At 44.6% G+C, this 18277-nt stretch overlaps 1 protein-coding gene across 5 annotated transcripts in view; it reads left to right on the top strand.

The window, feature by feature from the left end:
• The window catches only part of LOC146431530 (contactin-4), a 246066-nt gene that overhangs the window by 177215 nt on the left and 50574 nt on the right, over positions 1-18277 (top strand). For all 5 annotated transcript variants that reach the window (XM_085072261.1, XM_085072257.1, XM_085072258.1 and 2 more), the window contains 3 exons: positions 7201-7404; positions 10926-11028; positions 11665-11849. In XM_085072261.1, coding sequence (XP_084928387.1) covers positions 7201-7404; positions 10926-11028; positions 11665-11849 — 492 coding nt within the window. The remainder of the gene's footprint in view (positions 1-7200; positions 7405-10925; positions 11029-11664; positions 11850-18277) is intronic.

Raw genomic sequence — 18277 nt, 5'->3', positions numbered from 1 at the left:
GATAAGGATAAATTCTCCTCTAATTTGGGAGGGCTTTGGCTTGATGTTTCTGACAGCCCAGGGAACTTGCAGCTCTCCTTTAATTGAGAGATTTATGAAATTACAAATATTTCCAGCAGCACAAATGCCAAGCCCGTTATGGATTTACACTCATTTAAGCACCTGAGTTGGTGAGTTTGATCTGCTGGGGTGGATTTTGAGGTGCACAATGGGGACAGAGTCAAGAACAGATTTTGGCCACAGGAGTTTAGAGCCAGATTTTTGGCTGGCACGTGTCACTTGTCACCTGCAGAGCCAGCACCCCTGCCAGCTCCCATCCAGCCCCCCAAAATTCCCTGTTTGAGCCCCATGAGGATGGCATGGGGGATGTCTGGGCTCTGTAACACACCAAACTGGAGGGGAAGAGGCTCAGCCCTCCAGTAAAGACCTTGGAAATAGCCAAATAATGAGGAACAAGGCGTTAATGGATTTTTTATTTATCAGTGACAGCTCGTGACATCTTTAAAAAGAAATCATCTGCGAGCCAGTCATGTGGTTTATTCCCTGTTTGGTTGCAGTCAGCACTAAATGAAGATTGAAATGGGATTGAGAAGGGGTAGAGCCGGCAGGGCTTGGCTAAAGATGAGTGAAATCTGTCGTCTGACAGAGCCCAGTCAATAGCATTCATAGGGACTTGTAACATCTTGTGATGTCTTTATGAAATAAATTAGAGATCAGAGTCCTGCTCCCGGGCTCTGCTAACCCTTTCCTTGCAAACCCAGCTCTGCTGGCCTCTGCAGAGCCCTGGGAAGCAGCCAGGGATGCAGAACACGTGTAGTTGACCAAAACACAGCATTGGTGTGTCAAATTTGGGGTTCCATATCCCTGGATGCTCATTCAAGTCAATAGCTCTGGCTGTGGGATCCCCCAGGCCTGTGGGGCTGATCTTCTGTGGTTGAAAAATAAATGGGGTATTATTTGGGGCATTTTCTGTTACCTCAGAAATGCCTACATTTGCAGCCACGATCTTGTTGAAATGATCTGATCAATGTGCAGCCATGACGATGTTTTCAGCTGGTAGATATCAAAGGACTTCATCTATCAAAACACTGTTTATCTATCAAATTTGTGAGGAGGATGTTTTTTTTCCTGTGTACTACAGGCAAGTGCCCTGCAGGCCATCCTCCCTCCCCCAGGCTGTTTGGGAAGATATTTCAGCCTTGCAGTTGATCATAATATTAATTCGTTGCAGGAAGAAAATTCTCTGCAACCAAGTGGGTGGTTTGGTTTTTTTTTTTTTTAGAGGTTTGATCTAATCTCTTACAGCTACAGTAAGAGGCTGATCAAAGGTAGTGGAAGCTGGTATTAAAGGATTAGCTAGGTCACATTGAAATATGTTTTAAAACAAGCCCAGGGACCTTTAGCTTTTCTGAAGCAAGTGCACACAGAAAAAAAAAGGATTTTTAGGCTAACTCCCTGTGACTTTAAACAGAAAACAAACTGATGGATTAAATCTGTGAGTCATTCCTTCAGGTGATGTGTGTAGCACTTTATGTAACACAAGCCTGGGGAATATCAGCAGCCACTGAGTCTCTCCCAGCACAGCTCCAGAGCAGAATTTAAATGCAGTGTTGGCATCACTTGTGCACATGCCCAGCTGCCTGTGTTTTCATTCTCTTTTGATGATTGCTTATGGGTAATTAGCAGCTTCAGCCCAGCCTCCTTTTCTCTTTTCCTCTGGCTGCTGTCTGCTGTCTCTCCAGTTTCCCTTTGCTGCTGGCAGTTCCTGTCACAGGGTGCTTTAGCTCTGGCTGGCAGGTGAAGATGAGTGTTTTTTGGACAGATGTTGATGCCACTCTCTGGACCTTATCAAGCTAATATTCCTTTTTTGATCACTGGAATTTCCTCACTGGGATGAACTTAGAGAGAGAGAATCACCCAGCTGATCACTGCTGGGGTGAGCCTGACTCCAAAAACTTCAGTTTAGATGAGAAGTGCTTGACAGTGACATCAAATCCAGTCCTGGGTGAGGCTCACCATTTCCAGGAAACACAAACCTGCTTTGGGAAGTGTCTGAAGCTCTTAGGATAAACACAGCTTGGGCTGGTTGTGAGTTTTCTTTCCAGGCCACACTGGCCTGAGCTGTGAACACCTGTAAGTCAACTTTTAAAGTTTTTCAGACAAAAAAACATCAAGTTTCTCCCCAGAGCTGCCAGGCTGTGCTGATGGGAGGATCTCTGTGCCCATCAGACGATGTTGCAATAGGTTTGGGTGTTTACCATTTTCTCTTCAGCACAGATAAACCCTGCTGTTGATTTCTCAAATTCCTGATGGCACAGGGCAATCATCCCCAGTGCTCTCCAGCCATCGACTGGGGCTGCAGGCTGCTGGCAGAGATAAGGCAGGCCAGCTGTGTGCAGCCAGCAAATATTGCACTGTTTCAGAGCTCCACAGGCTGGAGATGCAGCAGATAAAGGTGATTATTGATTAGGCTGCAGGTAATGAAGACCTCTTGGCTTTTTAATTACCCAGACCTGAAGCTTTACATCCTGGGCAAGCGTGGGGTGGAGGGGCTGGGGGGCAATGCAGCACTGAAAATTGCTGTGAGAAAGAATCAAACACAGAAATGCGTTCATTTGTACATTTTTGTCATTCCCACAAACTTCTGACAGCACATTTCTCTGTTGGTTAAATGCTGGGTAACTGTGTTCTCAGATTTAGCATAGCTGAGGGTTCATCCAAACCTCTTTTATTAACCTTAGATTAATCTCGTTCATTTTTTATCATTCCTTTTATTAAAACCTGCATCTGAGGCCCAGAGCTGTGGTGTGCTGTGGGATGGAGCCAGCAGAGCTCAGAGTCAGGGGGAGACTTAGCGGGTGGTGCTTTTGTCCAGCTTGATTTCCTTAAATTGTTCTGCAATTATTTAAGAGTGGAAGATAAAAAGTCGATCCAGTGTGCTGGCAGGGCAATGAAATGGTCTGTGGGCTCACAAAAAGTGTACAGTGCATAATTCATGGAGCTTTAACATTAAAATAAAACTGTGAAAGGGGAAAAATGGTCCAAAATTCCAGGAAGTGCAGAGAATTGGTGTGGAGAGGAGCCTCGTAGGATTCCTTAATAAATTACTTTTTAAATTATTATTTTATTTTTCTATTTTATTATTCATTTATTTATTAAGGAATTTTATAATTCCTTAATGAATTCCTTGCCAGGAATTTATCTTTCCTGGATAATCTCCTTTTCCCTTTCCCAGGGCACTCTGGCAGGGTGTTGTGGCACTGTGAGTCTCCTTTCCTGCTCCCATTTTGTGATTCAGGGGGGTTATGGGTGTTGATTGCTCAATCAAATCAGGCTGAAATTTGTCATGATGACATTTGAATTATGAATGTGTCCTACAAGCAGTTGGCAGATTTTAATAAGCAAGTTGGGAATACAAAACGAGTTCACAGGACACTCATCAGATAATCAGTGGAGCTTCAGCATTGCCCAAATTTGCTGTAACCTTCAAAACACCCTGTTAGTGCCACTTAAGAGAAATTTGAACACCAAGGAATGGAAGCAATCAGAGCCAAAAACAGGAGAAATCTGCAAATTATCCACCAAAAATCAGTTTTCTGTGACGTTTATGCAACAACAATGGGTATGGTTGTGGGTTTGTACTACAAAACACTATTATATTTATATATTATACAACAAAATGTTATTATGTTTTCTTGGCACCCCCAGAGCCAAGAAAAACGTACTTTTATTCTGCTCTCATCTGTGCTAAAGCAGCAAAAAGCAAAGTGCTAAATCCTCTGCCCATCAGCTGCTCTGCACTGGCTGAGGAAACTTCTCTCCAGGAAAAACTTCACTGTTGGCTCTGTCTGGAAATGGCAGGGAAAGCAGGGAGTAAAACAGACAGGAAAACTTCAGCACTCCCCATTCTGCAGAAAAAAATACTGAATTTTGAAAAAAATTCAGAAGAGAAGTCATAATTTTACAGGAGTGCATGAGCAAGGAAAGTGCCAACCAAACCCTCACTGATCTGGATTTGAATTATTTGTGACACACTGGGATGATCTCCTCTCAAAATGTCTCCAAATTATTTCCTGGTGCTGTCATAGTTTGGGTTGCTTGGGAAGTTTAAAGGGAGGATTTCTTAATTTCCTTAATTTCATGTTTTTCTCTTGCCGTGTGCAATGGAACCTGATTTTTGTGCATCACAATTTACAGGAAAATGAGTTCCCACCTGTCCAGCTTGAGAATGACAGAGTAGGTGATAACACAGGAATTACAGCAATCATTAGAGGTTGGATTAATCTCTGTAACTTTCAGTAAAGCCTATAAAAAATAATAGTGTCTTGTACCCACACTGTTCTTATTCAAAATGATAAATGACCCCCATTTTTTGGGGGCTAATACTAATTCCAAAATTTCATTCTTCTGCTCAGCTTTATGGTCACCATAATCTTGATATTTTAATAGCTTTTCCCATAATAGCCACAGAGACCTTTTTAAGTGGCAGCCCTGACTTTATGGAAGAAACTTTAGGAAAAAAAAAAATCAAGAAGAGTTTCTTGTACTTAAAGGCAAAGACAAAATATGTGCATGTTGCAAGATAGGCAACCAGAGAATGTTATTTTGGTGAACCACTTGGCCTAATTTTAATAATTACTGAGAATTTCTGTGCAGCTGTCAGTATAGAGTAGATAATGGAAATAAAGGAAAATAAGGATACAGCATGTCCTGGGTCTGTGCAGTGGATGAACAGGCAGTGTCAGTGACTGGGCTGGGATTGCACCTCCTGGGGTTTCTCCTTTCCTCATAAAATACCAAATACTGGTCAGAAACTGAGTAATATTCTGGGTTTGAGGGACCTACTTGAGTCTGCTTTAAAGGGGAAATGAAAAGCATGGTAAACAAGGCAAAAATGACATGAAAAGGACCCCAAATGAGAAAGGAGAAGTTTATAAGGAATTCCTCAAGGACTTAGAGCCTAATATGTGATTAGAAACCCATGGATTGCCTGTTGCTGCTGCTCCTTCGTGCTCCAAGCCTCGGTGTTGGTGACTTTGGGAAACATTGCCATCAGCAGAGCCACCTCAGGCTGTGTTTTAAGTGTCTCTTTGCTCAGGAGTTACAAACTGCCTGTGGGATGTGAGCTGCCTATCACTTCCAGAGCAATTAGAAAGGGAGACCTTATCAAAAGGGATCCGTCAGGTTTGAAAAGCCATAAATATTGCACCAGGATCTCTCAGGAAATCAAAGGCAGCTGGAGAGAGCATTTATTTACATGTTGCTACACCAGCAGATGCACTCAGAGCTGCTCCACTCCGTGCTGTTCCCTGGGCTCTGTATTCCATTAGTCCCACGGTGGCTGACAGAGAGAATTACTCAGTTTGAAATATTAAATAGCAATAATGGGCTGTTCTGGTGTCTGATTGTGCCATTTGGGCAGCTGGACCTTGCTGGACATAGATAGGAAGGCAGAGCTGTAGCTTCACATCTTCACTGTGTTCCTCAGATTGTGCATTAATTGGGTTTGAGGATGGTTTTGGGGAGGTTTTGGGGTTTTGCCCTCTAGGATGGGTGTCCTTTAGTGCCTCTCTGCTGGGTTCCTGTGTCTGGAGGGATCCCAGCTCATCACCACTGGGTTCTCCCTTGGATCAGAGCTGTTCCTCTCACACATCCCTTGCTCCCTGTGCCCTGCTCACCCAGCAGCTCTCAGCTCCACTGACATCATCATTCCAGACTTTTTGACAAAGGCAGAGCCCAGGAAAAGCTCCTCCAACGAGGATGGGGCTGGAAAGGCTGTCTTGGAAAGAGCAGCACAAGGGCTCTCGATGGCTCTCACCAGCAAAGAGATGAGAACTCCTCAAGCCAAAGGGATCATTAGCCCACAAGCACAGAACTAGAGGCTGCAGTGAAAATATTGAACCTGGAAATTAAGGGTTCTTAGCAATGAAATAATGCTGGCTCGCAGGGAAAAGCAAGAGGCAACACCCTGCTGTTCCTGGGGCGTGATTATACCTGTGAGACCTCCTGGGAGAGGATGGGATGGACAGGGACTGATCCAGAAATTCCCTCCCCACTCTGTTTTTCTGTGCTCCATTCACCATTCCACAGGCAGTGCAGAATGGCAGAGCTCAGGGGGCTCTGGTGGAAACCTTGTGTGACAAGAGTCACTCCAATATCAACCCCTGTGCATCCCAGGGCAGAAATGTTTATTTCCTGCTGCTGGCTGCTTCTGGAGGAGCAAGATAATTGTTCACCAAGAGTAAATTAAAAAAAAAACAAAACAAACAAAAAACCACAAACTTAGCTACTTGCAGGAAATAATAAGCTGGCTGAGAAGTGGTACCTTGTTTGCTCTGAGTATCCTCTTGACATCAGCGTGAGGTTCCTTATAATGAGATGCACATGTGTAAATATGATGATTAGATATTCCCTCATAAACACAATTATCATAGCTCCCTAAAAGTCTAAGCAGGCATTTTAGAGTTGTGTTGTTAAAATTAAAAAAATAAAGGCCAACAGTCTGCATTCAGCCTCTCCTGGCTGTAAACAGTGGGACATGAGGGCAGAATATATTTTCCAAAGTACCTAATGGTGGTTGAGGTCAATTACTGCTACGACTCATTAGAGTATTAAAATAAGAATATGATTTTTAGTATAATTAGTGCTCCCTTGGAAAACTGCAGCAGCCTTGTATCCACTTCAGGCTCGTTCAGTGTGTTTGGGTGTTTGGCTCAGGCAGACATAATAGGGTTAGACTGCATTAACCTCACTCACAGCCTCTGCAGCCGCTTGCAGCATCTCTCACTGCATTTTTATTGCTCAAATAACTTCCAAAGACGCCTTATGAAACACAGAGCGCTGTCTAATTAGTCATAGAGAAGATTACAGCTGCTTAATTTAGTGTTCAGCTTTTTGCTGATTCAGAAATTCCCGAGGAATAAAGCATCCAGTGGGTGATAACACGACTCGGCAGATCCTCCTCACAGCTGGCTTTAAAGGGGGGAAAAAAATTAATTAGGAAGGATGAAAGCAAAGCCGTGAGTCAGGCTGGAACGTTCATGAGAAAAAAGGTGAGATTCCTGTAAAGTACATTTTATTCTGGATGAGGCTGAAGGAGTAGCAGGTTTGGGAAGTGTCACAGCTGGCAGTTGGTGGCGATCGTTCCGCGGGCTGTGCTGTGTCAGATTTCCCTGCCCAGCGCTTCCCCTGTGCTTGCAGAGCTCACCTACGCGTGGATCTTCAACGAGTACCCCACCTTCGTGCACCAGGACAGCCGGCGCTTCGTGTCCCAGGAGACTGGCAACCTCTACATCGCCAAGGTGGAGAGCTCGGACGTGGGCAACTACACCTGCGTGGTGACCAACACGGTGACCAACAGCCGTGTCCTGGGGCCGCCAACGCCCCTCGTGCTCAGGAACGACGGTAGGACCCTCCTGGTTCAGCATGTGCTTCTTACCATCCCCACGATCCTTGTCATCTGTTTTTCTCACATTCTTTTGCCTCTTAGGGAACTTCCTCCTCCTTTCTGGCTCAAATGGCAGGAGAAAGAGAAAGGCCAAACTAGTGATAACGAGCTTGAAAAACTTTTCAAGTGATAAGAAACGCAAATGAATATTTGGCTTCGAGAGTAAATTAGGCACCTTTAACACCATAAAAAGGGATGTGTTTTTACACAGAATGCATCAGCTAACAGCAGAAGTCATGTGTTTCTTATGAGATTTATTGAAGTGAAAATCATAGAACTGTAGAATGGTTTAGGTTGGAAGGGACCTTAAAGATCATCTTGTTCCAATTTGATGGCTTTGTGTGATGTTAAACACACGATATCCACTGTGGTGGGCAAATACATTTTATTGCAAAAATCCAGGGTCCCTGAACTGTTAGTTTGTTCTGAGTTTCCATACTTGTGATGCACAAATGTGCTTAACCAACACCACAGAGCAGATAGGAACATCAGGTGTGACCAACCACAGCCCCACTGTGAGCACTGATTGTTCTAATAATTGTTTTACAATTATGGAACTTGTTTGTCACCTCTAGTTCAGCTGAGTCATTCCCAGAATGCTTTTCCAGTTAGCCAAAGTAACACAAGTGAGCAAGGATTTCCCAAGGGCAGCAAAGACCTCACTTTGCAAGGCTTTTCTGCTCCACAACTTTGTGGTGTTTTCTGTGGCTGGATGTCACCCAGAAATTCAGAAACGCCCTGCAATGTTTCTGGTGGAGCAAAGGGAGAGGTTTCTCCCCTCACAGAGGTTGGAGCTGTGGTTCAAACCCACGGATGGCTGAAGTTGCTCTTTCACTGCTGGAGTGACTCCCAGAGTCAGGCAATCATTACAAAAGAAAAACCTCACGGGAGTTGGCCAAAGACAGGAAACAAAATAGATTTTAGAGTCTGGATATACCAGTTTTTCTCATTTTCTGCAGCCCAGAACTGAACAAAAGCACTTTGTTGTTTTGGTAACTGTTAGCTCAGCCTGTATTTCCCAGCAGAATTAGTGCTATTTTTAGTGCTCTGTGGAATAATACAAAAAAGGGAGAAGAAAGCAAAAGAGGATTTCTAAATTTATACAGACAATTGATCTGTATCGTCGTCATTTTTGAGCAGATAAGAAAAATACATTTGCATGTTAATTTACAATTAAAATTAATTAAAATGTCTCTGTTTAAAGGATAACAGTTGGGACATTTGTGCCAAAAATAGAAATGCTTTGTTAGCAACTTCTCCTGGAAGAAGATCCACTGTCACCTCGTGGTGTTTGACAGAAATTCCTTGCTTGGAAAATAGGGATCATTGCTGGAGCCTCCTGCCCATCCCTGTCCCAGTTCCTTCAGATTGTCCCAATCCCTGGGGATGGGGAGTGGGAAAGGCTGTTGGGGATGAGGAATTGTCACAGCTGGGCTGGCAGGGGTGGAGGTGCTGATTTTCCAGCTCTGCTCCATATCTGCCCTCCTTTACAGGGAATGCTGTGTTCCTGCAAACAGCAGCAAATCTGTGCCTCTGAGACCACAGGGAGTCATGGCAGGGGTGAAAGACAAACAGGAATGGTTAAATTTGCTTTGTGGTAGCAATTACAGTGTTGAAATAGTATTTTAAATACCTCGATAACAGGACTTTTCTGCAAACCCTGCTGGCAGAGCTGGAGAGGGATTTTACACAAGGGTGTGCAGGGATAGAACGAGGGGTGATGGCTCTAAACTGGTGAGGTGGGGCTGTACTGGGAAGGAATTCCTCCCTGTGAGGTGGGGAGGCCCTGGAAAAGGTTCCCAGAGGAGCTGGGCTGCCCCATCCCACCCCAAAGCCAGCTGGGAACATCCAGGTGTTGGGAGCTGCTGCTGCTGCAGTGCTTCTCTGCTCCTCTTCAAAAGGTTCTTGGGATTTTCACCATCAGGATAGAAACAGGAGCAGCAGGGAAGGACTGAAATAGTCCTGGAATGAAATTGCCACCAGCAGCAGCTGCATGGGCCAATTAAACTGTGCCATTTCACAGGTGTTGTCAGGAAATGCATATCATCTCCTCAGACAAATTAGCCTCCCTCTGAATTCCTGGGGCTTTCATCCCAGAGCCCGTTTGTAAGCCTTGGAATGGGAAGAAAGGTACAAAAGCCTCTGAAATGCAAACACATGGAGCATCTGATGTGCCATGGCACTGGAAGTGTTCTCCAAGCTACAAACCTGGGCTCTATTTTAGTCCTTTATTTCCTCCTCCATCCCTGCCACCTGCACAGCTAAGTCAGATGTTCAATCACCCAGGAGCAGCAGAAAAAATGAGGATTTTCTGCATGGAAAGGATCTTGGATTCAGGATGGAGATGTCTCAACTGCTGTGATGTTGCTCCTATAAAGAGGAGACAGCAGGACTCACCTCATAACCTATAAATATATATGTAGACAGATAGGTTACCATTGCAGCAGGAGCCTGGGGACTTTTCCAGGTACAAATCCTGGTTTTTAGGTGTTTGGAGTTTGCAGAGAGGCTGGGAGAGGCCAGAACAGGGAACATTCAAGTAAAGATAGGTTTGGTGTAAGCCTCACACTGAGCATATTCAGCTTTATCACTGAAAAATTGAAGGAAAAAACAAGAGTTTCTTGCACCCTGTGTGAAAAGCAAGAGGCCAGAGAGCAGCATAACCACAGACCAACATCAGCAGCTCTGATGTGCCTCGGTGTCACTGCAGGCTCCTGCTGGCTCCTTTCTGCATTGCTGGATTCATTCATTCTGCATTTCTGGGATCCAGCAGCTCTGACCCAACTCCACTCCTCCCTTGGCCACCGTCCAGGAAGCACCACACTGTTGAGATTTAAACTGCAATCATCAATTAGCTGATAATCACTATTGGTGAAATTATGTGTGCTGGGTTTAAGACAGTACAGTGAGTGGAAACGTAGCCATTTGTCAGGAGCATAATGGCCTTTTTATGTGCACAAATTTTTAAACACAATTCCATAAAGAGGCTGCCACGCTCCGTGATTTACTGGGGCAGTAAAAAATAAAGAAATTACTCGAGGAGTAGATGATCTCTGTGCATTGAAATCCTGGAAGTTAATAGAAACCTCTTTGTACTCCAGGGCTTTTAAAACTTTTTTCCTAATAGCTGTTTGTTCCGCATTTCATTTCCAGGAGATGCTGAACCTCCCTGGTTATTGCTTCCCTTGTTTCACAAGTTACCTGCAAAAATCCTGCATATTCAAAAGCAGAAAGTAACAGAGCCATGAAGAGATTTTAATCTTTGGCAGATGGTGTGGAGAGTTGGTTCAGCTTCTCCTCTGGCAGTAAATGGGAAAAGAGCCCACACTCCACGGCTGTTAGGAACAGGCCATGTTTAAAATGAATGGATTAATTGGGCAAGTAATGATGTATGGAACAGCTCTGTGCTAGCACGGGAACACTTGTGAATTTACTGCTGAAATCCAACCAAGCCTTAGCATCTCTTTTACGTTCACAGGGGTGATGGGAGAGTATGAGCCCAAAATAGAAGTGCAGTTCCCAGAAACAGTTCCATCTGCGAAAGGAACAACGGTGAAACTGGAGTGCTTTGCCTTGGGGAAGTGAGTTTGGCTCCATTACTATTACTAATTATTATTATTGTTGTTATTATTAATTCCTTCTCACATTCACGGCTCTGTGTTGTGGAGTTTGCAGCAGTTCTGATGATCCATTTCCCTCAGGAGGAGTTACTTGTGGCCAGTTTTCAGAGGGCTTGGGGACTCTGTGTTCTGGAGAAAACCCCGGCAACACGTCCAGAATGTTGGGAGTGGTTGGAAAATCACCACAGAATGATGGAATGCTTTGGGTTGGAGGGAATTTAAATCCCATCCAGTGCCACCCTGCCATGGCAGGGACACCTTCCACTGTCCCAGGCTGCTCCAAGCCCTGTCCAGCCTGGCCTTGGACACTGCCAGGGATGCAGGGACACCACAGCTTCTCTAGGCACTCTGTGCCAGGACCTGCCCACCCTAAAATGGATGTGTTGTCACAGCAGAACCCCAAATTCAACTGGGTCAAAACAGCATTTTAATATTAAAATGTCTCCTACTTACCCACCATGGTAAATATATGTATATTTCTATTATACATCACTCACCCATAATAAAATCCCTCTGCATCCTGTGCCAGACCCTTCACCCTGACTACACCCATGGCTCTCCCTGCAAGCCTCCCTTTGCTTTATCTCCCTACTCCAGCCCAGTCCCCACCATCAGCTGGAGGAGAGCAGACGGGAAGCAGATCCCCAGGAAAGCCTGGCGGCACCGATCCAGCGGGCTCCTGGAAATCCCCAATTTCCAGCAGGAGGATGCTGGGCTCTATGAATGTGTGGCTGAAAACGTGAGGGGGAAGAACGTGGCACGAGGACAACTGACGTTTTATGGTAAGCAGGCTGCCTGCTCTCGGGGCTTTATTGCAGCCACTGCAATCTGCAGTAAATATTTTGTGAGGATGTCATTTGGCGAGGATCTTTGTTAAAATGGCTTTCTTTTCCAATGGCACATCTCAAGAAGGGTGTAATTCGAAATAAAACCTGGCTGAATGGTGCATATGAATGGAGAATCAGAGCAGCTGGGACAGAAAAACCTCCCTGGAAGGACTTTGGCATGGAAACGTGCTGGAAACACTTGGAAAGGGTTCGTTTGCCTCCTCAGGGCTGGGAGGGGGAGGCAGGAAATCTGGGGGAGCATCCTGGTGCTTACAGCTTGGCATTCATCATCGATGGGTTGCCCCAGCTTTCGTGGGGAAATGTTAATTGCTGATAACAAATTAAGAGCTGCTTTCAGGAGGATCAGTGATTGCACAATGTGGAGAGTTGGGATTTGGCACAGCCAGGGCAGAGTCCTCTCCTCTCCAAGGCTTTCTGCCCCTGCTGTTCCCTCCCTGAGATCAGAGCCCTTGAGCCAGGCACTGTGGAATGTCACATTTGGGCTGCACAGGTCTCCTCTGTTAGGCAGAAGATGCATTAATGCCTCTGATCCTGGTGCAGGTGTCTTCCTGTTCCCGAATTTCTGCTGGAAACAGCTCCACAAAGTACCTAAAAGTGTGGATTTCCCTGCGCAGAGGTTGCAGGGAGGAGGTTTGGGAGCACCAGGGGCTCTGGGTTTGGTGCCAAGATTCTGTCTGAGATATTTTGGAGAGGAGGAGCTGCAGGTTCCACATCCCCACAGGTGTGCAGAGACCTCCACAGCATCCAAAAAATCCTGGGGTTTTTTGTCCACTATTCCCATCTCCAGGAGCACAAGGGTTGTTCTTTGTAGAAAATATGGACAGAAATTCAGGATTTTCTCCCCCAAATGCTCCAGAGGGCTCAGCTCTGTCAGCAGGGAAGATGGGGCTGAACTCCAGAGATAAGGATGGTTTTTGATTTGTAGTCATTTTGCCACAGAAAAAGAGTTTGGGAGCTAACCCTCCTGGCAAAACTGAATTGAATTTGGTGTGTAATGTAACCTTTTTTTTTTTTTTTAAGAAAGTAGGGATGTTTTCAAATTGGAAATATTTCTGAAAGACATTTCATTTAGGAATCAGAACTTTGGGGGCTTCCATTTCAAATGGACATTTCTCCTTTTTAAAGCTGAGTGAACTACAAAATGAGAAAACATTAAAAAGGAGTGAAAGAGCCAAGAACAAAGTGAAATCTTTCCTGTCGAGGAAGGAATCTGGGGTTGATTCGAATGGGTTTTAATTTTTTTTAATTAGATGATTTAAAGATTCCTTTTTTCTGTTCATCAAACGCTGTGTGTTTTTCCTGATTTTTCCCATGTGGAGAGTAAATTAAAAGACTCATCAGCTGTACAGTTTTGCTCTACCCACGGCCAAAGCTGCCTTCCTTGGAAAGAAGTAAATGGAGCCTTTGGAATACTCCCACCATAGCATATATTAAGTTATAATCTCATTACTGTAATGAATTTCCCACTCTGGATCCTACACAAAAGCTGTGGGCTCGTGCTGCTTTTCACACCCATCATGGCATTTCGGTGGAGAAGCTGGAGATTTTTTTGGGAAGAAGAGTGTCCTGCTCTCAGTCTGTCACGCTGGGGAGTTTTTCCATCTCTTCCTTGGCAGTGGAGGAGTTCCTGATGGAGAGGTGTCAGCCAGACACCTCTCCTGGTGCAGGTTTTGAAGAGAGTTCACTAAAATCTCCTCCTTGTTGTCTTGAGGATGATGATTTTCCAGTGCAGTACTTGGTTTTTAGGGATAACTTGTGTTAGGCAGCCAGTACTGAAAATAGATATCTTATAAAAAAACCCCAACTTCCATTCTGGGCTCTGGAGTTTCACGTGGCAGCAAAATTTTTGAGGGGAAAGTAACTTACTGGAAGATTTTACACAAATACAGTTGAAGAAAGTTGAGGATCATTTTCCTTAATAATTGGGGTTTTTAAAGCTGAGAAGTGCTAGTTCATTATTGAAACAGAGCTGTAATGGTGGCAGAGCCTTCGAGTCATTTTTGGAAGGTCAGGGATGGTGCCCAGAGAGGGCAATGCTCTGGAGATGCTGGAAGGTGCTGGTTTGGATGGATTTTAGGGAGAAATGTTTTATCATGAGGGTGGGGAGGCACAGGGTGCCCAGAGAAGCTGTGGCTGCCCCTGGATCCCTGGAAATGTCCAAGGCCAGGCTGGACAGGGCTTGGAGCAGCCTGGGACAGTGGAAGGTGTCCCTGCCATGGCAGGGGTGGCACTGGATGGGCTTTAAGGTCCCTGCAGCCCAAATCATTCTGGGATTCAGGGTGATCTGGGTTATCAGATGTGCTGCCCACATCACTGATGTGCTCTGCAGGGCACAGAGTGGCTCCAACAGCACCACTCCTTCAAACCCAGTTATCAGCCTCTGGGCATGGCATAATGTAAGAAAACAGAAAAAACAGAAACTCAAATTTGCCTGCTGACTGTAGATAACCCAGCGTTGTCAGCTTCTCTCTGAGGTTGTCAGGGAAGGTTGACTTTTGCTGTGTTTCATTCTTGTATCAGTGTTTATTTTCTCCTCCATTAGCATATCAGTGACACTGAAGTTGTTTGACATCCTTGTTGCAGCAGAAAAGGTTAATTAAACGTGCAAGATCTGTTCTGGCTGCATTTTCTGTGCTTCCAGCCCCTGCAGCAGGCTGGGCTTTCCTGCTCTCCACAAGCATTTCTTCCCAGGGCTGAGTCCCACTTGATGGATAGACCTTCCACAGAAACATGTTCATGTTAATGCAATTACAGTGATTTACTCCTGGTTCCCTCACTGATGGAGCTCTGAATGACACATTTGCTCGCTGTGTCTCTTGTTCTCCCTGCTGTTCTGCCTCGGGTTTGATTCCTGGGAAAAGCACACGCTGGGATTCCTTGTCCCAGGCAGGGCCAGTAGTTGCATTTGATCCTTGTGGGTTTAATCCAGCTCAGGATATTCCAGTTCTGAATTAACAAATTAGGCTGCACAGCCTCTTCTTTTCCACCTTTTAGCAGCCATAGCTGCTGCTGCTGCCTGCCTGAGCTGGCAGCTTGTTCCCTGTGCCAGCTGAACCCTGTGACCAAGTCCCTGTGACAGGTGAGGTCCTGTCACTGTCACAACACTGCCTCTTCTCCCAGTTTGTCCCAGTTTGTCCCAGTTTGTCCCAGTTTCTCCCCTGAACCCTGCACTGAGGGCCCTCCAGCCCCTCAGCTGTGTGTTTTGGGATGCACTCCCATTGACCTGATTGTACTTTTAATCTGGCTGCTCATAAATTTTACATTTGAGAATCCTCCGCAGGGCTAAGATTTATATCCCGAGCAAACAGCAATGCCAACAATTATTTTCTTTCCTGGCAGAAGTACAGTAAACAGATTACCTTAACCAGCTCATTTAAAAAGAAATTGCCTTTTTGTTCACAAAGCCAGCATCAAGGAGATGCTTATTTATTATTGATGTTTAATTCTTGGTAAGTTTAGATGCTGTTTCAGCCTGGTCTTGTTTTGTGGACATTTGTGTCCCAAAGGCTCTTCCTCCCTGGGTTTGAGCTCCTGGGGCTCTGCTTCCCTGTATTGACTCTAATGAGTCAATGCAACTTCTTGAGATCCTTCCCAACAAAATATTTAGTCTGAATAATAGGAAAAAAACCAATAAAAATAGCTGCTGCTTGAGGTGATCCACTGAGAATATTTGCCAGAATTTTGACACAAACACAGGATTTGTCCCTGTCAGATCAACACTGGGAAATATCTAAGCTCCAAACCAGCTCAGTTCAGCTGACTCAGCATCTCCTGTGTTGCTCAGGGGTTCTCCAGCATCTCCCATCCACTCCCTCTCTGGCAAGCCAAGGAAAAGAGGGAAAAATTGCAGCTCAGATGTTTTCCAAAGGTGTTGTCACAGCACCACCCACACTAGCAGACAGACAGATTTATTTGTCACTAATTGCAGTTCTTTGCAGCATTTTGTGAGATTGGCTTGGTAGAGGTTTGCACACCTCGGAGTTGTAGAGATTGCAAATAGTCCTTAACTGGCAGGAGAGGTCAGGAGAAGGGATTAGGAGGAGGAAAAGAAGAGAGAAGAAAAGGGGTAACTTGAGGTCTGGTTTTACATTGCTGTGATCTTTGGGAAGGAATGAAATCAGGGATCTGAGGGGTTTGTGCACAAGATTTGGATCCCCATTTGGGGCAGGCTGAGTGTGCACTTGCCTGCACTCTTTATTTTCAATTACTTCTGTATTTTTCCCATCTGGTTTTTGTTTTGTTTATTACTTCTTACACTTGGCTTTCAGGTCTTTAGACTGTTCTGATCCTGGGCTCAGTCTCAATCTCCTCAGAATAGAGATAGTAATGGACAAGTCATTCAGCCTTTCATCTGCCATTAATGATGAATTACACAGCCTGCACCAGGTCATCAGCTGCTAGAAATTGGCTTAGGAACACTGAAATCAATATACACCAGCCGAGAATTGGATCCTGGATATGTATTAGCAGCTCATTTGCTTGAGTCTTTTTGGTTGTTTTGAACTCACAGATCATTGCAGTGTCCTACAGGTTTATTTCTGGTTTATTTCTCATATTTCTCCCTTTCTTCTGTGGGTTTGTTACTCGTTTCTGAGGTGATGCATCATCACCTGCATCACATTATTTCATTTTCAGATGTCTTTTAGGACACGATTTCCAGTTCCTGCTTTTGCCTTTCAATTTATTACAGTGAAGGACAGACTGCCTCTGGAATTTTTTTTTTTTTTTGTCTTAGAGAAGTAAGAATATATTTGAGCATATTTTCCTATTCACCTGGTTTTAACTGTCCCACTTTGTTTTAGTGAAGACTGAAAGGTGATCAAAGGTAAACAGGGTTTTTTCTCACTATTTCCATCACTTTTCTTCTGTCCCCCTGAGTACAAATTCCAGACAGCTCTCATCTCCTTGGAGGGAAGATTTTTCTTTAAAGCAATCCTTATGTAAGAGTCGTACTTATATCTCTGAGCTTTTTCTTTCACTTTATAGATTTAGCATATGAATTTTGCTTGAAACTCAGATGAATTCTTAATCAGCTCGCAGGTTTTTCCTCCAGCATGTTTCCAAGGCCAGCACCATCTTAAGTGCTCCAAGTAGGGCCAAAATATTCCCAGACCCATCCTGTAAAAGAATTCCTCTTTGGTCAGCACCACTGAAATCATCCAAAGCACTTTTTGTAGACCAGTCACGAATTAAAACCTTGATATCATCTCAGGGAGTGTCACTATACCAGAAAATATTGCAGAGAGGAGCTGGTTTCATCTCCTCATTTGAATTATTTTAATTATCATGCCTGAAATCTCGTGCCTTTGTCTGATCCCCAATGGGCAGCTGTCACATTTCATTAGGCTGTGGCGACTCTCCTTTGGTGGCTCCAACACGCTTCCTGCGTGAGCCAAGCCCTGAGAATTCCCCAAGATGAAGTCAAGAGCTTCTCTCTGCGCTGAACTGCTGAAAGGAGAGCTTGACCTAATTAGAAAAAAAGCTCCCAAAGAGCAGCAGAGAACAAACTCCTGTGAAACAAAGGACTCCAGGCTTCTCACTGAGATTGTTTTGTGACCTGTGCTGCTTGCTCTGGAGTTGTCTGCATCCTGAATGGCTCTGGGATGGAAAATTGAACCAATTTGAGTAGCTGGAGGGGTGAAGGATGGCAGAGGGTGGAGGCTGTGGCTCATGGGTGCTGCAGCAAAGGGTGGCAGGAATTTGGGGATGGCAGCTTCCAGCACTGCACGTTTCAATCTCAGCACTCAGGGCAGGAGTTGGGATGAACAACCCACAAACTACCCCAAAAAATGGGTAGTTCTCTTCTTTGGAAGAGAATTCCCCTTATTTGGGGAATCTGTATAAAATGAGGATGAATTCTGAATTTTTATCCACCTCTCCACAGGAGTTATCTTTGTTTTTACACAACACACACTTATGCTATAGAGCACAGCTCACCATTCATGGCTTTTCTTGATTTGCAGATTATTTCCACTTGTTTTGTCTGGGTTGGGGGTTTTTTTTGTTTTGTTTTCATGTGGGAAATCTGTAAAACAGCACTGCAAGAATAAAAAAGGCAAATGGATCTTGTGTGGGTTTTATAGAGCTCCTTTCATGGGATCATAAAATTCCCTTCAAAATGATGAGTTAGATGCTGTTAGAATAGTAAATATGTAAATTCCTGAGTAATTTGCAAATGTCCTTGAGCCACTGAAGCCATTGCAGTTGCTGAGCTCGATGGAATTGTTCAAGCTCTTACTCCAGCTGACAGAACTGACTTTCATCTTCCCCCATTTAAAGGCTTTCCCTTTCATAGCTCTTTAGACACAGACAATAAACAGGCTTAAAATATTACAGGGGCAGGAGGGGCAGCCAGAGAAATA

Source organism: Lichenostomus cassidix, chromosome 12 (assembly GCF_008360975.1).
Source record: "Lichenostomus cassidix isolate B80296 chromosome 12, HeHo_3.0, whole genome shotgun sequence".
Taxonomy (NCBI): Eukaryota; Metazoa; Chordata; class Aves; order Passeriformes; family Meliphagidae; genus Lichenostomus; species Lichenostomus cassidix.
Note: the sequence above shows the minus strand (reverse complement) of the source record. Positions and strands in the feature narration are given on the sequence as shown.